Consider the following 24,557-nt stretch of genomic DNA (forward strand, 5'->3'; position numbering starts at 1 on the left):
GCCACATATCATGATTCCATTGCTATGAAACACCTAGAACAGGCACATCCAAGCAACGGGAAGTAGCTTAATAGTTGCCAGGGGCAGGGGAGAGGGGGGAGATGGGGAGTGGCCGCTAACGGATGTGTTTCTCTTTGGGGGTGATGAAAATATTCTGAAATTAGACAGAGGTGGCGGTTGTACAACCTTGTGAATATAAACTGAATTGTACACTTGGTGAATTTTCTAGTGTGTAAATCATTTCAATAAAAAGTAATTGCATTTATAAACAACAGAGCAAACAAAATATAATTTTAAAAAGTCCTCCACTTACGATAATAACAGAAATTAAATATAAGAAAATATTTACAGAGAAGAGCGTAAAATATTACTGACGTATAGCCACGCTGGAAAATAGTTTGGTAGTTTCTTAAAAAAGAAAATATCTTCTAACCATATGACCCACTTCTGGGCATTTATTATAGAGAAACAGAAGCTCATATCCACAATGACATATGTACATGATTGTACACGGCAGCTTTATCGGTAATAGTTAAAAACTGGAAGCAAACTAAATGCCTTTCAGTGAGTGAATGATTAAACAAACTGGTACCTCCAGACCACAGAATACTACTTGGCAATAAAAAAGAATTAACAGTCAATACATGTGAGGATCTGGACGGAGCTCAAGGGAATTACGCTGAGTGAAAGAAACTATCTCGAAAGGTTGCATGCTGTGGGGTGACGTTCTCAAAACAACACTGTAGAGATGGAGCACAGATTAGCGACTGGAGGAGTTGGGGAGGGGAAGGGGGGATGGGTGTTGCTATAAATGAGTAACACGAGGGGTCTTGTGGGACAGAGTTCTGTGTCTTGATTTTGGGGGTGATTATATGAATTAATGCAGTTGATGAAATTGCATATGGACCTACACGCACACACACACACACACACTCACACACAGAGGAATGCATGGAAAACTAGTGAAATCTGAACAAGGTCTGTGGATGGTACCAACGTCAATTTCCTGGTTTGGGTAGAGTGCCATGGTTATGTAAGATGTCAGCATTGGGGGAAACTGTACTATTTTTGCAACTTCCTGTCAATCTATAATTCTTTGAAAACAAAAAGTGAGACAAAAAAATTACTGGCAGACATTAATGAAGACCTCAAAGATTGGCTGGAAAAAAAATGAATGCTGGGATGGGAGTGGGCAGGATTATGGCTGAAGATACAGTGGCTGAGAGGTTTAATTGGTAAAGCTTGGTGCTGGGTAAAAAGAGCTTCGTTATCCTTTTTTTTGTCTAATCTTGTGCATTTGAAATTTTCCTTAATAAGAAGTAAAATAAAGAAACTAAAATAAATGCAGAGAGACAGCCACTAACTTGCATAAGGAGATTCAATATATTAAGGATGTCAGCTCTTCCCAAATTAATGTCTAGATTCAGTTCAGTCCTGATCAAACCCCAACAGGGTTTTGGTAGTGCTTGTCAAGCTGATTCTAAAAGCAGTAAGAAAGGGCAGAGCACTAAGAATAACTGAGAGGGGCTTCCCTGGTGGCGCAGTGGTTGAGAGTCCGCCTGCCGATGCAGGGGACACGGGTTCGCACCCCGGTTCGGGAAAATCCCACATGTCGCGGAGTGGCTGCGCCCGTGAGCCATGGCCGCTGAGCCTGCGCGTCCGGAGCCTGTGCTCCGCAACGGGAGAGGCCCGCGTACCGCAAAAAAAAAAAAAAAAAAAAGAATAGCTGAGATACGCCTGAAGAATGAGGTAGAGGCACTTGCCAGCTAGCCAGGCTTGTTATAAAGCTCTAGTCATTTGGCCAGTGTGGTATTTATTGGAGAAAGATGGACAGCTAGACCAATGGGACAGAACAGAGAGCCTGACACAGACCTGACACGTATGGATCCTGAGGGCGGGGTGGGGGGCAGGTCAGAGGGGAAAGAAGAAGACAGAGTCACAGCTGTGTCACATGCCATCCCCACACCTTTCTGTGGGGCTGGCTTTGCTCTTAGTATCCCAAGATGCCATTTCACACTTGGTGGAACTCAAAGAGGGCCAGGGATGCCCAAGGTCTTCTGGCTCTGGTCCCAGTCTCTTTCCAAAGTGGGGTCCTACCAGACCTCCCAGCCCCGTGTCTGAATCATGGGCCCCCGTGCTGAACCTGATGATTCATATAATCTCTGGGGGGTGTTCCTGGAACTACGTAGGTATTAACTTCCCACTTGAGACTGAGAATCCCTGACCTGGAGAAAGAAAGAGAGAGAATGACAGAGAGAGGGAGAGACAGAGAGGGGGAGAGAGGGGGAGAGAAAGAGTGAGAGAGCAAAAGTCAGTCCCTCAGCAGCCAGCATGGCTGCGCTGCCAGGGGTGGGGAACAATCAGGCACTGTCCGCCTCCCTCTGCCCCCCGGGCTCCCACTGGCTTTCATCACTGACCTAACCCGGGGGGCAGAGCACTAGGCGGGGGCGAGAGGGGAAGGTCAGGGGTCAGCCCATTACATGCCAAGCAGAACTAGGAATAGAGCTGCTTTGGGGGTGGCTGGGGGAACTCGGGGCCCCACGGGAGCCCACATCCCACCTCTGGCCAGAGGCAGCCGATTGGAGGAGGCAGGTCGGGAAGAAAGGTGAGAGCTGCCCATGGAGTGAGGGCCATGGCTCCCTCAAAGCTGGGAACGGGCCTCTGGAAGGATGCAATCTAACCCCCTTTCCACCCACTGCTGCCCTTGTGGGAGAGGTTTCCTTGTCCCTAAGGGGATCAGGCCCCCACCAGACCAGGGCTCCCTTCTGCCTCCCCAGCCCAGCTTCCCAGTCAGGCCACCCCTGCAGTCTGATTCCCCACCTCACTTCAGACTCCAGGAGGGGGAGGCGATGCCCCCGCCTCCACGACAGGCGTCTCTGGCTCCCTCAAGCTGCCGCTAGTGGCCTGTGCACTCCAGCCAACGCACAGATCTGACTGTTCTATCCCTCCTCTGCTAGTCTCCTGCGGCACCTCAGTGCCAGGCTGATAGGGTCTGGGGTTCTGATTTTGAAATTGGAGACCTCCACCTCTGACCACTGCCTGGTCTCTGGGATCCTAGTGACACAGTTTTTCATTCATTCATTCATTCATCAGGTATGCATTGAATGTACTACTTGCCAGGCGCCATGCTGAGTGTTGGCGATAGAGGTGTGACCGAAACAGGCCAGGTTCCTGCCCTCAGGGAACTTGCAATTTGGAAAGAAAGACAAGAAGCCAGGTAACAAGCAAACAAATGCATAACCCAAACTGTGCTCCATGTCAGGTGGGAGATGGATGTTCTGAAAGAGACTAGCCAAGGGCTGTGCTTTAGCTGGTGCTCATCGAGGGCTTCCTGGAGAAAGCGACAAGGTAACGCGGAAGTAGAGATGAGGATGAAGTGAGGGAGTAGCATACCCGGGGGAAGAATGTTCCAGGCAGAGGAAGCTACAACAGTAAAGGCCCTCAGGTGGAAACATTCCAGCACGTTCCACGAACAGCAAGCCGCCAGAGGCCCTGAACAGAATGAACAGGGAGAAGCAGCCAGGCCCAGATCTCTAGCTAAGGACCTGAACTTTATTCTGCCTGTGATGGAAAGACATTAGTGGGGTTTGGGCAGGGGGTGTCATGGTCTGACTTAAATTTAAAATCAGCACTCAGGCTCTTATGATACCCATTTTACCCATGGAGACTAAGGCTCAGAGAGGTCAAAGGACATTTCCGGGGTCACACAGCTGCCATGGAGCCAGTGCTCTGTCCAGCCCATCCACCAGCTCCCACGAGTCCAGTTACACCCTTTCCCATTGGGCTCCCCTTTTATTTTGGGGTCTTGCCCAGTGCTCTGAAGTGGGGAATGTTACCTGGGTCAATGCCTGCCACCCCCACTCATGTGACCTCTGGCAGGGCAGGACCTTGCTTCTCTTGCCCCCTGATGTGGAATGGCCAATGCGTGTTAGCTTCTAGTATTACTGCTATTATCTGTTTGCTTTAAAAAACCCATGCTCTGGGCTTCCCTGGTGGCGCAGTGGTTAAGAATCCGCCTGCCAATGCAGGGCACGGGGTTCAAGCCCTGGTCCGGAAAGTTCCCACATGCCGTGGAGCAGCGGAGCCCGTGTGCCACAACTACTGAGCCTGTGCTCTAGAGCCCACGAGCCACAACTACAGAAGCCCGCGTGCCTAGAGCCCGTGCTCCGCAACGAAGAGTAGCCCCCGCTTGCCGCAACTAGAGAAAGCACGCATGCAGCAAGGAAGACCCAACGCAACCAGAAATAAATAAATAAATAAATAAATAAAATTAAAAAACAACCCATGCTCTAAATCTCTATGCTGATGATGAATTGAACTGAATTCCACCCACCCACCCCTGGTTCCTTGACCTTTACAACGGCCCATGAGGCCAGTGGTGAGTCAGTAAGGAGTCAGGCCTTGTTCTGGGGCCATGGCAGCACTGAGGGGTGGGCACGTCAGGCACAGCTCAGCACCCATTGCCCACAGACTCCAAAGACTCCCCAGCCAGCCCTGAGATAGGCGGGGCAGTAATAGTGACAGGAATGGGGTGGGGGGCGGGGGACTCCGGTGCCCCAGGAGGTTTTTCTCCCAATGGCCACTGGGTGGCAGCACTTCCCCAGGAATATGGGATTGTGGGGGGCGCAAGCTTTTCCTGATTGAATCTGAGGCTCAGAACCCAAAGGTTAGAATCTTGGAGGAGACCTAGGCCCAGAGAGGACTTGCCTGGGGTCACACAGCTTTCAGTGGCCGGGCCAGGCCAGGGGTCACCCTCCTGCCTGGATGGACTCTGGAGCAGCAGGAGGGGGAGGGGTAGTTCTCCCTGTGCTCTGGCCAGGACTTGGTAGCCTGATCATGCCTGTCACTGGCCCCACTGTCTGTCTCTCCTGCCACACTGTGATTCTCTGAGGACAGGGGACTGTGCCTTGTATCCACTGTCGCCTGCACCAGCTATGTCCTCTGCCTGGGTCACCCTGCCCCTCTTCTTGACCCGGGTCCCACCAGCACCTCCTTCAAGACTCAGCTAAGATGTCAGTTCCTCCAGGAACCCTTCCCTGGCCTTTGTCCTGGGCAGAAGCCCCTCCTATGGGCCCACAAAACATCCTGGGCTCTTCCTAGGTGGTGAGGCCCCCAGGGCAGGGATCGTTGGTGTAGCTGAACAGGCCCACCCTGAGGATGCACAGACACTGTACATTCTGAGCCTGCGACACAGTGGTCCTCAAACTGCAGGAGACATTGAAGCTACCCACGGAGCTTTGTGAAAACGCAGCCTCCAAGATTCCCCCTTTCCCCGGAGACTCTGATCCAATAGGTCTGAGACAGAGCCCAGGAGCCTCCATGTGAGCTACTTCCCAGGCGAGTCTGAAGCAGCGGCCCGAGCATCCTAAGGCCCCCGAAGTGTGCCATCAGCCCTGCCCTCTGAAGTGGTTGGGCAAAATGACTATAATGAGGAATGACAATAAAAACCTCTGATGTCATTAAAAAGTCTACAAATAACAAATGCTGGAGAGGGTGTGGAGTAAAGGGAACTCTCCTGCACTCTTGGTGGGAATGTAAGTTGGTGCAGCCACTATGGAGAACAGTATGGAGGTTCCTCAGAAAACTAAAAATAGAATTACCATATGATCCAGCAATCCCACTCCTGGGCATATATCCAGACAAAACTATAATCCAAAAAGATACATGTACCCCTATGTTCATAGCAGCACTACTTCTGCCTGCGAGAGGTGGATTAGAGCCGGGCCTGGGAGATGGGGAGAACAAGGAAGAAAAGAGGAGGCTGGGCATCTTGCCCTCACCTGGGGAGAGGGACTGGAGTGGGCTGGGTGGGGGCTGGTCAGGAGGCTTGAGGGACATCTGTGTCATGTGAATTGTTTACAAGCACTCATACCTGTTTCTCCTTTTTATCTTGATCTTTGGGAGAGTCATTTTCCCCAGTCTACAGATATCTGAAGCTCAGAGTCAGGTAGTGACTTGCCCAAGATCCCCTAGCTACAAGATGGCAGCATCTGGGCTTGATCTAGGGCTACTGTGAGGTGGAAGAACCACAGTCCATGTTAAATTATCTGGGTTTGGAGACTGCTGATTTTTTAGAGTCGAAATTCTGGCCTGCAAACAGGGCTTGGAGGTCCCAGCCCTAGCTCTGCCGCTGACCACGTGGGAGACAAGGGGAAGTGCCTCTCTGAGCCTCAGTTTCCTTACCTGCACAATGTGGCTGACAATACTTGTTCTTCTCTCACAGGGTCGAGGTGAACTTTGAAATCCTGTGAAAGTGATCTGAACAGCGGAGCAGTGGGTATATGGGAAAGTTGTCGCTGTTGTGGCGTTCTGCACAACTGCTGAAACTCAGATAGTTCCCTAAGGAGGGGGTGGGGTGCAGCTCCCATCAGGCCATGGGATATGTGGATAATCATCCTTCTGCATTTCTCCTTTCTCTGCTGCCCCTGGGAGGGGAAGCTGGACAGGCCTGGGCCCATGCTGCCTGGATGAGGCAGATGCCAGCGCTGAGTCTCTGGGAGTACCAACCCGCTCCGGGGAACTTACTTTACACAATACCAGTGGCAGCAGAGGTTGTTGGGGAGATAGGTTTGGACCCTTCGGCTGGGAAGCACTGATGGTGTTCCCTGAGCCTCAAGTACACAGGGGCTGTTACTCTCAAGGGGACCCCAGGGGAGCTGCTCAAGACTAAGCGGGGGTGTGAGGAGTCTTTCACTAAATATCACAGAAAGCATCTGCCTCAGTGCTCTTAGTTTGCATTTGGAGAAAGGAGGCTCGTGAAGGAAAGGGAAGGGAATCCAATCTGTCAATAGCAGAGCCGCTGACCACAGGTGTGCAGGTGTTAAGACGGGCACTGAACTAGGTGGCAGGAGTCTCAGGGCCGAGATCTGGATCTTATATTAACTGTGAGTGGCTCTGGACTCTCTTCCCCTCTCTGGCGCTTAGTTTCCTGGCCTGCAAAACTCCTATTAGGCTGGCATCTCGAAGTATCCTTCCAGCTCGGACACTGTCATTCTAGTAGAGGAGTGACGGCACCCTAGGACGGGGTGCTGAAAATGTGAAAGGGAAAGTGTCGGGGTTTGTAGTCCACTGAACTTCTCTGGAGGTCTCCCCGCCTACGGATGCTTCCGTTGCCACGGCAACCAACCAGGCGGCTTGGTCCCCCGGCGTCCCGCTGAGGAAGCTGGGAAGAACCCTGACCTTATCAAGATGGCGGCGGCCACAGGGCAAGGGGCGGGGTTGAGCGCCGTCGGCCTGTCCGGACGTTTCCTCTCTTTCCGCTTTTTCATGCTAAAGGCGACCTTCCGTCAATACTTGTTCTCCTTCCTCGTTCTGGGAACCCCGGGAGGCAGGGAGGGAAGGGTTGCCTGTAGGGACCCAGGCAAATACCCAGTGCGGGAAGACGGGACTTCCGCGTCCCCCCGGAAGTGACGCGACAGTCGCGGCCGCCGACAGGTGGAACGGCAGGTGGGTTCAGGTGCCAGCCTGGCCCGGACCCGGCTGTGGTACTGACGCTTCCGGTGAGCGACAGAGGCGAGCTCCCAAGGGCCTGGAGACCCGTGGGGCGGGCTCTGGAATCTGAGGCTCCGCCCTGGCCTGGAGTTCCCCCCTGTACCTAGTAAGAATCACCTACCCACCCCCCACCCCGGGGACTACCCCCATCGTCCGGAGGGGAGTGGGAGGGCCCGACTCTCCCAGATCGCCGGGGTTGGGGTTGGCATTTAGGCACTGGTTCCCTAAGCTCTAAGCTCTTTTCTTTCCCGGATCCAGTTCCCCATTCCCCTGCCGAGCTGGGCAGTTAGCCAGCACACTGAAACTCTCGGAACCATGTTTGCAGACTTGGATTATGACATCGAGGAGGATAAACTGTGAGTATGTTGTTACCCCAAGTCCCACTAGTGCAGGAGCCCCAGGTCTCTCAGGTGCCTGGACTTACCAGTTCCACAGACCTTGCTTCTCAGCAGAAGATTAGGTCTCGTACTGTAGCAGAAATGAATCCTGCCCTTCCAGGAGCTCACCATCTGTAGGGGGCTGTGGACACATTGATGGATAAATACAGTTCAGGGCCATAAGGGTGCTAATGGAGAGTGACCTGGCTACACGAGGAGAACCGAGCAGGCCAAGCAGTGCCTTTTCTGGGGTGTTCAGGGAAGGCTTCATAGAGGAGGTGACAGTTGAGCCACATTTTGAAGGATGAACAGGAATATCATAAACATACTTTCCTCCCCAGCATAGATGATCAGTGGGGCAGATTTTCAAAAATTAAGTTAGTTTCCTTAATAGAATATATACTCCCGCAGAGCAGGGACTGGGTCCAATGCCTTTCTGTGTCCTCAGCACTTAGTACGGTGCTCAGCATCAATAGGTTGTTAGCAAATGTTTATCAAGTGAATAAGAGAATAAATGAGAATATTTACCACAAAACATAAATCAGTGCTAATGTATAGTGAAAACTGAGAGGTAATTGAGTACAGCAATTGACAGATGGGTGATGGATCGCTTAACAGGAGAAGGCTTCCTGGAGGAGGTGGCTGTTATGTTCCATATGTGCCTGAGAAGGTGACAAGGATAGAGTCTGACTCAAATCTTAGAGAGAGAATGAAGGAAAGGGAAGGGGGACCTATTTTTACGGAGTGCCTGCTCTGGGCTGGGGTGGTATTTAAGTGCCTTCCATGTACTTTCTTCCAAGAACTTTGGTAAAGTGGCCATTTTTTTTTTTTTTTTTTTTTTTGCGGTACGCGGGCCTCTCACCGCTGCGGCCCCTCCCGCTGCGGAGCACAGGCTCCGGACGCGCAGGCCCAGCGGCCACGGCTCACGGGCCCAGCCGCTCCGCGGCACGCGGGATCCTCCCGGACCGGGGCACGAACCGGCGTCCCCCGCATCCGCAGGCGGACTCTCAACCACTGCGCCACCAGGGAAGCCCAAAGTGGCCATTTTTAATCCATACCACTTTATGGATGAGGAAACTGAGATGCAGAGAGGGTGACTTACTTACCCAAGTCCCACAGCTGATAAATGGCTGAATTGGGATTGATCCCCCATCAGCATGGCTCCAAGAGCTCTGTGACGTTCCAGCACAAAGTGCTGTCTTTTTGGCCAAGTGAGAAAGAGAAAAGGCTGTGCAGCACTTGGAGGCTCTTGGGAGTTTTAGAAGGTCTGTCTGTCCCCGTCCCCTCCAGTCATCCTTTCTCCAGGGGACTCAGCTGCACGTGCTTCTCTCTCCAGCGGAATCCCTACCGTACCTGGGAAGGTGACCTTGCAGAAGGATGCTCAGAACCTGATTGGGATCAGCATTGGAGGAGGAGCCCAGTACTGTCCCTGCCTGTATATTGTCCAGGTATTGAGTGCTTTGGAGGTGGAAGGGAGGTGCTGGAGGGGGCGAGCCACCTCCCTACTTGGGCGTGACAAAGGTTCATTTCTCCCCTCTGCACAGCTGACTCCTCATTCTCTTCAGAGGGGCTTCCCCGAACACCCACTGTCAGTAGGTCCACCCTTGTTTTCCTCTATCATTTCAGTCTGTTCTTTTCCTTCTCAGCACTTATCACCATCTGTACTCATGGATTTGCTCATTAGTTCTGTATCTAACTTCTTTTCCAGACTCTTTGCACTATGAGGTCAGGATCCCAGTTTGCTTTTTCACTGCAGTCAGCACCTTGTACAATGCCTGGCAAATAGCGGACCTTCAATAAAAATGTCATCAGTGAATCAATAAAATCATCAGCCTTTGGTACTAACACAAGTGAAGCATAATGGAAAGACTAAGACTATGAAATAATAATGGCCTGAGTCCAAGTGCAAGCTTCCCTGCTTATTAACTAGTTACTTAAGCTCTCTGGGCCTCAGTTTCCTCACCTGGAAAATGGGGATATAAAATATGTAGATCTGGGCATCTTTGGGTTGTTGTGAAGATTAAACAAAATGACATCACACAATGTCCGGCCCTTAAGCAGCACTCCCTCGATAGCAGCTGCGATTATTTTTATGACAGTTCACTTTCCCAGATGATCTGCCAGTGATACTGAACAATTCTGTGGTCCTTATAAGAAGGGCTGCCCTGGTGATATTCTGTCAGCTGTGACGCAGGAATGGGGACGGGCCTCGTTTATTATGTGGCTGGTCAGAGTCAGTGATCTTTCTGTAGCCTTGGAAGGAAGCTTGCCCCCCTCAGACATAAACTTGACCTGGATTCCAGCTATGTTTTAACCTTCTCAGCTATGTAGCCATTGGTGGCAGATGGGAAACTGCAGTTTCTCTGAGGATCTTACAAAAGAGTCACTCCTAAGGTAAGGCCTAGAAGATGGAGAGTCCCTGGATCTGGTCTCGCCTGCTTAGGGTGTGGCCTTTACGAGCGCTTTGGCTTCCTCTGGCCCAGGAGGTGTTAGGGAGGCCTCCCCCAGGCCTGGCCTCCTTGCCATCTCCCTGCTCAGCCTCCCCTGCCACCTCCCCCTCACCACCTGTGGGGGGCCAGGTTTGTTCTTAATATGAACTGTGATTATAAAATAATAGAATTGATTTTTTTCAAAAGTCAATTTTATTTTTAATCAAAGGCTATCTGACTTGCTTTGAACAAGTCAAGAGTACTAAAAGGCTAGTGTCAAATAAGCAACCCCTCTGCTCGACGCCTTCTCACCGCCCTTCCCCTTCTCACCGCCCTTCCCCCACCCCAATCCCGGAAGCAACGCCGCTTCCCACCCTTTTAGCTGTTGATTCAGGTATGAGGTCCCATTTTTCTCAGTAAGATGCTTAGCCTGTTAGTTTTTGGTCTATTGCTTATAAACATCTGTCAGCTTCTCTCAGTCTAGGAGCTAAAATTTTAGCTTTCTTCCAAAACCTATCTATCTATCTTCCCAACATAGTTATCGTGTCAATTTTGGTTAAATCAGTATCAGTACAACAGATATTATGTTCGGGAAATATTTCCTGAGGGCCTGGCCAGGCTCTTTCGTAGCCACTAGAGATAAGAAAGCAAAAAAACAGAGACCCTGCCCTCAGAGAGCTCGGAGCATAGTAACATGCTGTTTTTTTGTCTTTCTTTTTAAATGGCATAGTGTTTGCATATGACCTCTGCACATCCTCCCGTATAGTTTATTATTATTATTATTTTTAAAATAAATTTATTTATTTACTTGTTTATTTTTGGCTCTGTTTGGTCTTCGCTGCTGCACACAGGCTTTCTCTAGTTGCGGCGAGCGGGGGCTACTCTTCCTTGTGGTGCACGGGCCTCTCATTGCGGTGACTTCTCTTGTTGCGGAGCACAGGCTCTAGGAGCACCAGCTTCAGTAGTTGTGGCACGTGGGCTCAGTAGTTGTGGCACATGGGCTTAGTTGCTCTGCAGCATGTGGGCTCTTCCCGGACCAGGGCTTGAACCCGTGTGCCCTGCATTGGCAGGGGGATTCTTAACCACTGCGCCACGAGGGAAGCCCTCGTGTGGTTTTATAGGTGAGCAGACCCAGGCTCCTGGCCCAGGTCCCTAGCTGGCTGAGTGGTAGAGGCCAAGTTAGAAAGCAGATCTGACAGGCTCCAAAGCATCCGCGTGCTCTCCTGCTGTACCAGATGGCACCGCCTGAAGGCTCTAGAAATGCTGGTCCCTGCCCCCCCCGCCCCCCCCCCGCCTTAATCCCTGCGGCTGCTTCGGGGGGCCCAGAGGCTTCATTGCAGATCGTCTGCCAAAACCCGCAACGGTCTGGGAAACGTCTGCTGCTGAAGCTCCAGCAGGATGTGGGCAGGGAGGCCAGTGGCCGGCGCTGAGGTGGTGGCGTTCCGTGTCCTCCGTGTTCCCTACAGAAGGGGTCGTGGAGGGTTGTGTCGGTTGGGAGGGAGCCTGGAGTTGAGTCTGTCCCCCTACTTTCTGCCTTGCCTTCCACCCACCTACGGATGTTTCCAGAGGTCTGTTTCCTGGCCTGCCGGCAGTTTCCAGCAAAGACTAGCTCTCTTTCATCAACCCCCTGTGCGGCCCTTGGATCCCCACTGTTCCATCTTCCGGAAATGGCTGTATATCTTTTATTGTTGTGATCTCCTTTACCATTCTTTTTCAGATAATTGTGATGTTTTTATTGTGATTCTGGAAGGTAGCAGAAAGAAACATTTGTCTTAATTATTTCATTTTTTTCTTATAATATTAACGTATATGAAACATCATGAAATATTCTTTCTACGTGCTTTGCATAGAAAACTTGGAAACTAAAGATAAGGTATAGGGGAGACAGCTAATAATTTTGGCGTCTCTCCTGGTGGTTTTTGCCTGATGTGACTTTTGTATTCTTGGGTCCGTCTCTGCATACACTTGTGTAGCCTGCTCGCCCCTCGCCCCGAGCGTCCCCCATACGTCTGTCCTTTAACAGACACATTCAGCTGCACTCAGCCAGTGAGTGCAGACCCTGTGTTAGGGGTCATCTTGGGAGAAGGGGCTCACACGTGTGGCGGGGCCCTTGCTCCTTGGAGACAGAGATGAAGTGCAGGAACTGGTAAGTGGTGCGTTGAGGCTCTGAGAAAAAAATCTCAAGAAATGGCTTGGGAGGAGCAAACACTCCTGTGGTCGTGTAAGGTTTTGTGTATTTGATACCAGAAGAGGAAAGTCTCATCAGTCGCATTTACCTCCAGTCCCCCTTCCCCTCCCCCAAGAATGTGGGTCACTCGTTTCTGGCTGTTAGGGTGCTGCCTCCCCTTGCCCTTCTCCAGCACCACTTAAGGGATAGAGGGCAGAGACCAGGACGGAGCCGGGTGCCGGTTGGAGTGGAGGGAATGACTGTCCCCCACCAGGTTTCTTCCCAGCTTTCCTTTTCTCCCCCACCCACCCCCCCTTATGCACCCACAGGTGTTTGACAACACCCCAGCCGCGCTGGACGGCACCGTGGCAGCTGGCGATGAGATCACCGGGGTCAATGGCAGGTCAATCAAAGGAAAAACTAAGGTGGAGGTGGCCAAGATGATTCAGGAGGTGAAGGTAAGGGCTGCTGCGGGACCTCCAGCCTGCCCGAGGGCCTGGAAGGGGGGACTGGCCCTTTCACAGCTCCCTCCTCAGTGCAGCAGGGTCTGGGTCACATCCCGGCTCCGTGTTCATTCAGTAGATACTGTTTATGATCCAGGACTTGTGCTGGGCCTTGGTGAGAGAGTGGGCACCAGGACTGAAAGGTCCCCGTCCTCGAGCTCCCAGGGGAGCTGTCAGACGGAATCACTCCTCAGGGCGGGCCAGTGTGTCCCCAGTCAGGGCTGGAGCCGAAGCTGGAAGTCTGAGGTGAAGCTACCTGGGTCAGTAGACATCCAGTAAATGTCCACTGGGCCATGCTGGGCCCAGGAAGTTGTAAGAGGGAAAGAGGGGCCCCTCCCTACAACCCCCGTCGCTGTAGGAACTTTCAGTCCCCTGGGCCCTGGGGCAGCTCCTGGTCCAGCGGATGGTCTCCTGTTCTGCAGATCACACTGCACTCTGCCTGTTCCCGGCTTCCCCCTCCCTGCCCCCGCTGCTCCAGGCCAAGGCCTCTCCCCACAGGGCCCCTCTCTCCCTGAATGGCAGGGAGCATTCTGGCCAGTCCTGGAAGCATGCAGCCCTTTTGTCATTTCCTAGAGATTTTTGCTGCTAGTAGCTCTTGGGAAACCAAAACAGTGAAGGAGGTGCAAAGCCACAGGATGACTTAAAAGTCTGAGGGTCAAGTGTCCCAGCTGTGTGTTGAGCTTGGCCGAGAGTTTGAGCTCCCTCACCCCATCCATCCAAACCTCTCCTCACCTCCCATCCGTCCTCCGTGTCCTCTGTACCGTGTTTCATTCTGGTACAGAAGTGGGGTGCATGTGCCCCCTCTGGATCCCCTCCCTCATCCCTACTCAGCAGAACCCTCCTCGTCCTCCCAGGCCTGTGTCGCGCCAGCCGCTCACGTTGCCCACGAGAACAGGAGCTTTCAGTGTGTGAGCACAGCCTTGCCATTGCGCAGGGACTCCGCAGCTCCCACGTCTGGGTGCCACGCAGAGATACGGCCCCTACTTTACTGGTGCCCAGAGTGGGGGGAAGGATTTGCTCGTGGTCGCACAGCTGGACCAGAGCCCAGGTCTGACTGCTGCCGCAGCGCTCCTTCCTTTCCCCACAGCTGCTCTCCACACACTGTGCTGCAGCCCGAGAGCCTTTTGCATCTACGCCTGATTCACTGCATGGGGTCACTTAGGAGGCAATCTTGAAATCCTGTGCATTTTGAAATCCTGTGCATTTTGCATTTGAATGGATTCTGTCCCAAGTTCAGAGGTCTTAGGATTTCCAGAACGAGAGAGAGTGACGTGGTCAGGGGAGGCTTCTCAGGAGGAGCGCCACCTCTCTTCCAGTCACTAGACTGCAATTCATGTAATTTCCCTGAATTGCATCGGCCTCCCTTGCTGGCCTCAGGCCCTTGGGGGCTGGGGCTGCCCCCGCACCTGCTTCCTCCATCCCCGCACCAGGCACAGAGAATGTGCTGGGACAGTTTGTGAAGCGAATGGAGGGAGGATGGGGATGGTTTAGAGCGCGGGAGAAGATCCTCTGCGTGTCAGGAAGAATGATGTCGCAGAGCTTTGGAGTGTGGCCGTGGCATGGGGGTGGCAGGGGCACAGGACATCAGAGATCGCCAGGCTGCGAGCTCGGCGTCAACAGGGACCTTGTCTGCCCCTGTCCCTGCTGATTCTCCAGGGCCTGGCGGGTGGTGAGAGAAGGAGGGACCTTTTTCCAGGGCTCAGGATTTTTTCATGACCACAAACTCCAGTGAAAACAGGCCTCTCCCGGGAAGGCGCTTGGGGTCCGGGGGACTCCGTCACCACTCTGCTCGTCCTGCTTTTCCAGGGGGAGGTGACTATCCACTACAACAAGCTGCAGGCGGACCCCAAGCAGGGCATGTCCCTGGACATTGGTAAGCTGAGCTGGGGCAGTGGCGTCCAGTGGCCCCATAAGCCCCTGTTCTGCCTTCTGACGACCATGCGTCAGCACTCACATGGATGTGGTCTCTGACTCTTCTGACCAAGCCGATGCAAAGGGCCTGGGAGGACCCAGGGGTGCTCCCCCTGCTGCTGGTCCCAGGAGCCTGTCGCTGGCTCCTCCCTGCCCTGTGTTTTACCCCCTCCCCCCAGCCGCCTCCTCGAGGACCTTGCCGCCCTAGGGCTGTCCTTCGTACGGCAGCCCTCCAGCTCACCAGGTCCAGGCCCTCACCCTTCTGAACGGGAGGGCAGCCCAGCCCTGGCCTGGTATCTCATGCCCACTTGCATACCCCTCCTCAGCCCTGGCCCCTTCTACGCACCTGCTCCCAGAAAGGCTCAGGGTCTGAACTGGACCTCAGCTTTGGGGCAGAAGCCAGCCCTTCTGCCCATAGCATGCCCTGGGACATGTCGCCTCCTGCTAGGGGTTCTGGGCCTTGCTTCTGTGGAAGCTTCAAGGCTCAAGAGCTGGACAGAAGCTTCAGGGTCCTCTGGGCCAGACACTTCATTCCAGATCAAGGCCCGAGATCCAGAGAGACGCTGTGTCCCTGGGTGAAGGCACACCCAGATCTCCTGGCTCTGGGGTCCAGCACCCTTTTCCTACACCCTTGGGCCACAGCCTCCTCCTGGTTTTTAAGGAAAGAGGCTAAGGGCAGATCAAGTCTGTCCTGGAGGTTCTTCCTCTAAAACCCTCTGGTCCCATCCTGGTCCCCTTCCAGGGACCGAGTATGTGACCACATATCATCCTGGTCCCCTTCCAGGGACCGAGTATGTGACCACACGTGCAGCAACCGAGTCTGGGGCCTGAGGCCGGTTGTCGCTGATGGTGCCTCTGCTCCCGGAAGTGGAGGAGAGGCGGAGGAGAGATTCTCCGTGGTCGGCCTGTCAGCTGGTATCAAGCCTGGGCAGCTCTGGGCTCTCAGTGGTAGCCAGTAGCCACTTTGAGTGCCTGGCCCTTGGTTAAGCGCTTTACATATTTACCCTTCCAGGCTCCCAGCACCTCCCTCAGGTAGAGAGTGAACAGGGCGGGGGCCCAGAACCCCTCACTGGGACCCTCCCTACTTCACAGTCACGCACACACCAAACCCCGGTTCAGCCCCTTCTGCCCCTAGTGTCGCTCCCAGTGAGTCGCGATGGGGCGGGGATGGCCTGGGGGCCCAGACTCTACCTCACTGAGTCCCTTTCTCACCTGGTCCCAGTGTTGAAGAAGGTGAAGCATCGGCTGGTTGAGAACATGAGTTCGGGGACCGCAGATGCCCTGGGCCTGAGCCGGGCCATCCTGTGCAATGGTGAGTCCCCCCCTTCCACCCCCTGACCCTCGGTCCCGGGGGACTCAGGCCCAGGCCTCAGGGGCAGGGGCACCATGGCTGCCCACCGGCTGCATCCTTGGAGGCCTCTCCCGCTCCCAGAGCATTCACAGTAGTCAGCGTAGGCATCTTACAGCCAGTGTCTTCCATTCCCCAGCAAGGGTTCACAGGCCCAGGTCACAGATGAGACAAATTCATGGTGGGGAGGTGCCTCCCTCCAGCTCCCCAAGCTGGTGCCTTCGCCACTGCCCCCAGCTGCTCTCACGCAGCCAAGGCCTCCCCCCACCGCCCCACGCCAGCCCAGTTCCACCCTGTGCCCTCTTGTCACCCCAGCATGCACTGCGCTGCTCCCACACTGCCCGCTCTGCCCCGCCTCTCTCCAGGAGGTGGCGCTGCTGCCCGCATCCCAGGGCTGGAGGTGGCTGCCCGCCTAGGGCTGGGGGAAAACCGCGTACACGCACATGCGCGCGCGCGCGCGCGCACACACACACACACACACACACACACAAACACACACACGCGCTCTCTCTCCAGGGGGCCAGCGAAGCACTCGGTCCTGCTCCTGCTGTCACCAGCCTGAGTTTATAAATAGCAGCAGCTCTGCTGTGTACGTGCGGGGACAGATATAAATACCTGCGTACATTGTAGGCTCAGCTGGGCACACTGGGCTTTATTGGCGGGGATGCAGGGGAGGGGGGTCTGAGCTTGTTCCAAATGGGGTACAAAAGTGGCGGCTGCTATTTCCAGCTTCTTGGTGTCTATAAATCCCTGTTACTGTAGTTACCATGCATTGGGATGAAATTAGAACTGGTTGTTGTGTTTTTCCCCCCAGACCTTGCAATTTCCCGAGCCTTAAATAGGGTTTCTAAAATTGAAGCTGTCATGATGTCCCATGACCCAGCTAAAAACAACAGCATGGCGCTTACGTGGCTCCTTCCCTGCCAGGCTGGCCAGGGGCCAAGGCTCTGGGGAGCCAAGGCCTGGAGGCCAGCCCAGTGGCCGAAGCCTCCTGAAGACCTCCGAGGCGCTCCCTTCCAGCCCCCAGAGCCCGGGCCTTCCTCCCTGACAGCCCAACACACAGCCGCCTTCTCTGCCCAGAGAAAGGCCCAGGCCCGGCTTCTGCTACTCCCCTTCTCTCCTGCCACTCTGAAAACCCTGGCCCAGGTCAGCACAGGAGCCTGGGGGGCAGAGGGCACCCCAGCCTGCACAGCCCTCGCTGTGTGCCTTTAGGCAAGTTGCTTTACCTCTCTGTCCCTCGATTTTCTCTATAAGATGGGCAAAGTAGTCTCTGCCTCCAAGGCTCATGTGGAAGGACTGAGCTGCAGGGAGGGCACTCAGTAAGGCCAGGCCCCGTCTAGGAGGTGCCGGGCAAGGAAGCCACCGACATGGGCCCTGCCCTGCATTTGCTGCCGGTGCCCCCGGTGGGGAGTTGGGGGTGGACCTCAGCCCTGTTGGAGTGGAGGAGGGTGCCACTCGCTGCTGGTGGGAGTCCCACCCACCCCGATCTGGAATGTGGCCCCCTCCCTGGCAAGCCACTTGCTCTCGTTTTGAGCCCTTGAGGTGAGGCAACTGCCCCTGCCCCTCAGCTTACAGCCCTTACTGCCCCTGCCCGTCGTGGCCTGGCCACTGTCGCTGCTGGACTATAAGCCTTGAGGGCACAACTCAGATTTCATTCACCACGGTCATTCCTGGGCCTGACGGGGTCCGGCGCACAGCGGGTGCTCAGTAAACTACCTGTGAAGCCAGCGAAGATGATCACCAGGGCCCGCTCCCGTGCAAGGTCCTCCTCGAAGCCCTCGCTGAGTTTCTCTCCCCTCCCCGATTGCTCTCGCCTCTGAGCCGGCCAGTGGGGGGGGGCTGCCTTGGAGCCTACCTTAGAGTTATTGTCAAGGCGTCCTGTCTCTGCTGCTTGTCTCTGACTGCCTTGCTGCTCGGCCATCAGCAGGGAGTTGTTAGAAGTCCCAGGGCCTTGACTGCCAGCCATGGGCCTGCCTTCTGCCGGCCATGGGGAGCCACCCGCGGGCTTGGCCTTGGGAACGGCCCAACTGGTTTTCACTCCTGATTTCCGGAAGTACCTGCATCCTCTGCCCCTTTGCTGTGTCCCAGCCTGCTGGGGTGGCGCTTATCTCAGGAGCATCCTGAGGGCTGCCCTGCCTACCTCCACTTGTCTGGGTGTGCCAGGCTCTCTGCAAAGCACCAGTGAGCCCAGCTGACCCTGAGGTGCCAAGTCCCCCTCCCTGGGACCACGTCCTGTGCTGCTCCTCTGGGGGCAACATTGCCCCTCCCAAGCCTGGCTCAGGTGACCTGTGGGTCTCTCCCCTGACCCTGTGGCTCTCTGATCCCCACAGATGGGCTTGTCAAGAGGCTTGAGGAGCTGGAGCGGACCGCCGAGCTGTATAAAGGTGGGCAGGTGCACCCTCTGGCTGGCAGCCCCATGGTGGGTGGGGTATCCCAGTCTGGAAAGTGCCTGGCACTGGCTCTGCCCTGGGGTGGAGCTCTGGAGCTCTGCTCTAAAGATGATGGCAGTGGGGGCAGAGTGCGAGCCTGTGCAATTCTAGGACCATGGCCATTAAATATTCTTAAGGAAAAAAATCTTAAGACATACTTCTTTTTTTTTTAAATAAATTTATTTTTGGCTATGTTGGGTCTTCGTTGCTGCTCGCAGGCTTTCTCTAGTTGCAGCGAGCGGGGGCTACTCTTTGTTGCGGTGAGCGGGCTTGTCACCGTGGCTTCTCTTGTTGTGGAGCACAGGCTCTAGGCTTGCGGGCTTCAGTAGTTGTAGCACGCGGGCTCAGTAGTTGTGGCTCGCGGGCTCTAGAGCACAGGCTCAGTAGTTGTGGCGCACGGGCTCAGTTGCTCCGCGGCATGTGGGATCTTCCCAGACCAGGGCTTGAACCCATGTCCCCTGCATTGGCAGGCGGATTCTTAACCACTGTGCCACCAGGGAAGCCCAAGACATACTTTTTCTGATTGTAAAAGTAATACATGCCCATAAAAATCAAATAATAGCACATGTAAACCTAGCGAGAAGAGTCTGAAACCCAGGAACAGTGAGGGCCTCGGGGTGGGGTGGGGTGGGCGTTTGGAGGCCGTGTCCTCGGCCAGTGTGGTCCCCACCATGTGCCCCCAGCCCCCTCGGTTGGGTCTCTCCCACAGGGATGACAGAACACACCAAGAACCTCCTACGGGCCTTTTATGAGCTGTCGCAGACGCACCGGGGTAAGGATGCCCCAAACCTGCTGCGTGACCCTGGAAAAACCCTTGTTACCCTCTGGGCTCAGCACCTCCCCTACACCCATACAGTGAGGGTGCGGCCAGGCTCCTCCCTGGGGCCTTTCTCATGCCCATGCTCAGGCAGACACCGCAGCATCTGACCTCGGGCCAGGTTTGGGCTGGGCACTGTCTAGATGCTGGGGTGTAGCAGTAATGGGGCCAGCGGGGAGCATGTAGACCAGCTAGTCTTTTTTTTTTTGGCCGCACCGCACGGCTTGTGGGATCTTAGTTCCCCGGCCAGGGATTGAACCTGGGCCCCCTGCAGTGGAAGCGCAGAGTCCCAGCCACTAGACCACTAGGGAAGTCCCCTAGACCAGCTTGTCTTGTGTGGGGCACAGTTACTCCTCCGGGCCCTGTCCCATCTATCTGTACTGCCACTTACAATGTACGAGGCCCTTCCTTATTCGTGATCTCGTTTCCTACAAGTTTGTTATTAGTTGGGCAGGGCAGCTACAGTTAACCCCGTTTTGCAGTTGGGAAAACAAAGCCCAGATAGAAAAAGTGGTCGTGCAGCTCCTTAGGGGCGGAGTTGACCTAAGGCCCAGATTCCCAGACTAGTACTCTGCCCCCAGACAACTTCACCTCCTTCAACCTTGACCCAGCCTTCTCCATGGTCTGGTCGCTGTGGGGAGTGAGGGCCAGCTCCCTTGGATGTAGACCCAGCTTCCTCAAGGTGTAGACTCGGGTGTCTACCCCGGAGTCTGCGTTCCTTGGGGATGTAGGTCCGACTCCCTTAGGGGTATAGATTCACCTTTCTTGAGGTGTAGACCATCTCCCTTGGGACGTAGACCTCGGGCAGACCTTGGCCTCCAGCCTGCCACACCCCCCGCCTTGCTTCTCCCCAACAAATCCCTGGCTTCTCCATTAAGGGGTCAAGTAGGGGCAGCCTTCAGGACAAACTTGTCACGCAGCCTTTGGGGACGTGTTCTCCGTGATTGGGGTGCGGGAGCCCCAGCCAGCTGCGAGCGAGGCTTTCGTGAAGTTCGCCGACGCCCACCGCAGCATTGAGAAGTTCGGCATCCGGCTGCTGAAGACCATCAAGCCGGTGGGTCCCGTGGAGCGTGTGTGTGTCAGCACGTGATGGGGGAGGGGGCGGTGTGGCGAGTGGAAGGGGTCCTGTTCTGGACTTGGAGCACCGGGGGCCGGCTCTGGCTTGGTGTCCTACACAGCTGACCATGCGTGAGGCACTCCTCCTCCACGGCCTCAGCATCGACCTCCAGGCTCTTTTCTGGCCTTGGCTCCACCGGAGTTACAGCTTGCCCGTGACCTGGTCTGTCTTCTTGTCCTTGAAACGGACAAGGCTGTCCAGGAGTCTTTGGCTGTGACACCTGAGTCCACTAGAAGCATTGACACATCGGTGCCATTCCTTGCCATCCTGGCCAGCCTGACCCCTCTGCCCGTGGGGGCTTAAGCGTCCGCCCCGTCCTCCCCTTCCAGATGCTGACGGACCTGAACACGTACCTCAACAAAGCCATCCCAGACACTCGCCTCACCATCAAGAAGTACCTGGACGTGAAGTTTGAGTACCTGGTAAGTGGTCTCCAGCCTCTGCGGGGGTGTGGGCCTGGCCTGCTGGGGTCAGAGCCCACCTGCAGATTTGCCCCTCCTCGGTCAGCTACACGGTGGCCAGCAGGGCAGGGCCAGAGCCTCGGTCACATCTGATTGAGGAGGTGGGACCAGGGGCCTAGGGGGTGCTGGGGAATCAGGCAGCAGCCTAGGCCCTGCTTCAGCTGTTCAGAGGAGCCCCTGGGAGCCTGGGGTGGGTAGAGCCCTCACTCTGGAGCACTCTGACCCCATGGGAATCCTTTTGGTCACTTTTAACAATGGATTAGACTAGATCAGTGGTTATAAAGTGGGTACCAAGGGATGTTAATGAGTTTTATGTTCAAATAATAATTCTGTGGTGAAAGGAGGTGAAAAATTCTCCATCAAAGAGGCCAAGGTCCTTTGCTTGAGGACTTGTCAGAGCCTTTGGTAGACCCAGACGTACCACGGGGTCTTCAGGGGCCTTCCCAAGCTCTTTGGACCATGGAGCCTTTTTTCCCAGAGCATCTCTTGGGACTTGAGCGTGGTAAATGCTGGGCTGTCTCTCAGGCCCTTTCCACCCTCCTAGATGAGTGCCCTGTCCTGAGCCTCCCGAGCAAGGCCAGTCTGACTGAGGGGCAGCCTCTGCCTGACACGTCTCGGCCCATCCCAGCTGAGGGTGCACAGGGCCCATGAGGCCTGGCACACCGGCTCCTCTGGGTGGCTGAGGGGTACAGCGTGGCATGGGAGGAACTGGGGACATCACGGTGGGCACCCAGGTGGTGCAGCCCCTCTGACAACCTGGCCTCATCTGTCCCACAGTCGTACTGCTTGAAGGTGAAGGAGATGGACGACGAGGAATACAGCTGCATTGTGAGTGCCACGGGGGGAGGGGGCGTGGCTGTGCTATTGGAAAGGCTCGGGGTGCACAATCGTCCCCTGCCTACCTCACAGAGCCCCAGGAACGGGCTGGGTCTGCCAGGGGTACCAGGTGGGCCAGGCCAACCCAGGAGAGGCCTGGGGGTTTGGCCAGGCTCTTGTTTCTGGAGATTTGGGGTGATCCCCCCACCCCTGGCCCCTCCGGGCCTCGGAGCGCTGGCCAGCTTGCTGTGGGACACTCCCAGTGCCTGCTCCCAGACCAGCGGCCCCCCAGACTTTGTGGGGCTCTTGCAGGGAAAAACTGACTTTCCTCACTCCTGAGAGGTGGTGTTTTACTTCTTTTTAATTTTTTTTTTATAGATTTTTAAAAATTTTTAATTTTTTTTTTTTACGTATTAATTTTTGGCCGTGTTGGGTCTTTGTTGTTATGCGTGGGCTTTCTCTAGTTGCAGCGAGCGGGGCTACTCTTCATTGCTTCTCATGACAGTGGTTTCTCTTGTTGCAGAGCACGGGCTCTAGGCACATGGGCTTCAGTAGTTGTGGCGTGTGGGCTCAGTAGTTGTGGCTCGTGGGCTCTAGAGCGCAGGCTCAGTAGTTGTGGCTCACGGGCTTAGTTGCTCTGCGGCATGTGGGATCCTCCTGGACCAGGGCTCAAACCCGTGTCCCTTGCATTGGCCGGCGGATTCTTAACCATTGCGCCTTCAGGGAAGCCCGTTTTTAATATTTTTGGTATCAGGGTCCATCTAGGACTAAATATTCATTTATTTAATATGGCAAGGGTTTGGGTTTTAGGTTGTTTTTTTCAACAAAGCTATCACTAAGCGCTTCTAGCAGTCCTGGCGCCTCAGAAATGGGGAGCCATGGTAGCTTTGAAGAGTGCCGTGCCGTGCAGGGGTGTGAACCCGTGGGTCGGCTCTGCAGCCTCCCTGCCCCCACCCCCCTCTGCTCCAGAGCAGGCTCCCCACCCCGCCCAGGGTCCCTGACGTGCTTCCCCTGCCCCAGGCTCTAGGGGAGCCCCTGTACCGCGTGAGCACAGGCAACTACGAGTACCGCCTGATCCTGCGCTGCCGCCAGGAGGCCCGCGCTCGCTTCTCCCAGATGCGCAAGGACGTGCTGGAGAAGATGGAGCTGCTGGACCAGAAACACGGTGAGGGGTGTGGGCTGTGGGCAGGCGCCCGGCCCACGGGCCACACCCTCCTCGGGCAACCCCTACACCATCCTCTCCCCATTTCACAGCTGGGAAAACTATGGCCCAGAGAGGTACAGTACTTACCTGAGCTCCCAGGGCCAGCGCATGGCAGAGCTCTGAGTCAGACCCAAGATGGGAGCTTCCCGGAGCCTGGCCTGGGTGGGACTGGCCGTGCCCCGTGGGCTCCTTGGGGTGTAGTCCACCATCCCCCCACCCTGGCAGGCCTCCTCCACTGCCTGACTGGGAGCTGGGAGGCGGCCTGGGTTCTGTGCAGGGCTGGGCAGCCCTGGCCTTGCTCCCTCCCGGGGCACGAGGGGTCAGTGAGGTGCATGATGGGATGCCCAGGAGGGTAGGGAGGGTCTTCTCCACGCGCAGGCAGCCCTGGCCCACTGGCGCCTGTCTGCCCGCCCTCCTGCCCCAGTCCAGGACATCGTGTTCCAGCTGCAACGCTTTGTGTCCACCATGTCCAAATACTACAACGACTGCTACTCAGTGCTGCGTGACGCCGACGTCTTCCCCATCGAGGTGGACCTGGCCCACACCACGCTGGCCTACGGCTTCAGCCAGGATGAGTTCACTGACGGCGAGGATGAGGGGGAGGAAGACGAGGAGGACACAGCTGCTGGGGAGCCATCGAGGGATGCGCGAGGGGCTGCCGGGCCCCTGGACAAGGGCGGAAGCTGGTGTGACTCCTGAGTGCCCCCTTGGGGTGCGGATCTGGGGGGTAGGGCGAGTGGGAGGACGGCAGCATGGGAGTGGGGGCAGGGCTGCCGCAAAACAGGGTGGCGCATAAAGGCCTGCTGGCTTAGGGCGCCTGCCTCCCTGCTCCTCTGTCCCAGCACAGCAAACCCCGGCACCCGCCCAGGAAAGGCACCGGGCCGTGGCCTGGGACCTGGACGCTGGCCCCTCCACCTTCCCTCCCCACCTCCCCAGCCAGCTGGAGAGCTTGGTCTCTGGACCTGCCATAGGAAGGAGAAAGAGGGCAGAAAGGAAGAGGGGCTGGAGGTGGCGGGGAGTCCAGGAGCCGTTCCTTGTGGGCACCTCCACTCACCCCCCGGAGACCTGCCAGGAGGGGGCGCGGGTGGACTGCCGAGCTTGGGACCAGGGTTTCACGCGCACCCTCACCTTGCCCTAGGCTGGCCCCGCCCCCGTCCACACTCACCTCGGCGGCCTTGATTAGTTTCATTCCCTCGCTCAGCCACTTCCCTGGGGAGGGGCTGGGCGCTGGGCCTGTACTGAATAAACACAAACCCAGATGGAGCCGGGCTCTTTGCAGTGGCCTCAGACCCTCTCTCCCCTCGACGTCCCCCTCTTCTGCCCCCTGATCACCAAGGCAGGGCAACAAGGTTTACTGACATTCCCTTTATAGCACTGACTCCTCACAGCAATTCTGTGGATTAGCACTACTGTCCCCATTTACAGAGGGGAAACTGAGGCTCAGAAGAGGCTTGCCCAGGGCCACATGGTGTACAGGGACAGAGTGG

General features: G+C 55.5%; 1 protein-coding gene across 13 annotated transcripts; it reads left to right on the forward strand.

Annotated features, from left to right (window-relative positions):
- Positions 1-7,274: 7,274 nt before the first annotated feature.
- Positions 7,275-24,338, forward strand: PICK1 (protein interacting with PRKCA 1). 13 transcript variants are annotated; one of them, XM_027107629.1, is made up of 14 exons: positions 7,286-7,499; positions 7,750-7,847; positions 9,159-9,316; positions 12,794-12,922; positions 14,055-14,120; positions 14,774-14,840; positions 16,101-16,190; positions 18,557-18,610; positions 19,365-19,427; positions 20,393-20,526; positions 20,919-21,011; positions 21,828-21,878; positions 22,887-23,031; positions 23,427-24,338. In XM_027107629.1, exons 2-14 carry the CDS (start codon positions 7,826-7,828, stop codon positions 23,864-23,866), a joined length of 1,512 nt encoding a protein of 503 aa, XP_026963430.1. In that variant the 5' UTR covers positions 7,286-7,499; positions 7,750-7,825; the 3' UTR covers positions 23,867-24,338. The 13 variants fall into 13 exon arrangements, with proteins under 13 accessions (XP_026963439.1, XP_026963440.1, XP_026963441.1 ...); XM_027107630.1 differs by having other exon boundaries at positions 7,286-7,446; XM_027107632.1 differs by having other exon boundaries at positions 7,290-7,499; positions 9,205-9,316.
- Positions 24,339-24,557: the final 219 nt, after the last annotated feature.

Source organism: Aethalodelphis obliquidens, unplaced genomic scaffold, assembly GCF_003676395.1.
Source record: "Aethalodelphis obliquidens isolate GAN/ISIS:26980383/991018 unplaced genomic scaffold, ASM367639v1 scaffold8, whole genome shotgun sequence".
Lineage (NCBI taxonomy): Eukaryota > Metazoa > Chordata > Mammalia > Artiodactyla > Delphinidae > Aethalodelphis > Aethalodelphis obliquidens.

Excerpts from the sequence above, each read along its gene's own strand:
- PICK1 (XM_027107629.1), top strand. The coding sequence starts at position 7,826 with ATGACATCGAGGAGGATAAACT. Across the intron at positions 9,317-12,793 it reads CCTGCCTGTATATTGTCCAG|GTGTTTGACAACACCCCAGC; the intron begins GTATTGAGTGCT and ends ATGCACCCACAG. Across the intron at positions 21,879-22,886 it reads ACGAGGAATACAGCTGCATT|GCTCTAGGGGAGCCCCTGTA; the intron begins GTGAGTGCCACG and ends CCCCTGCCCCAG.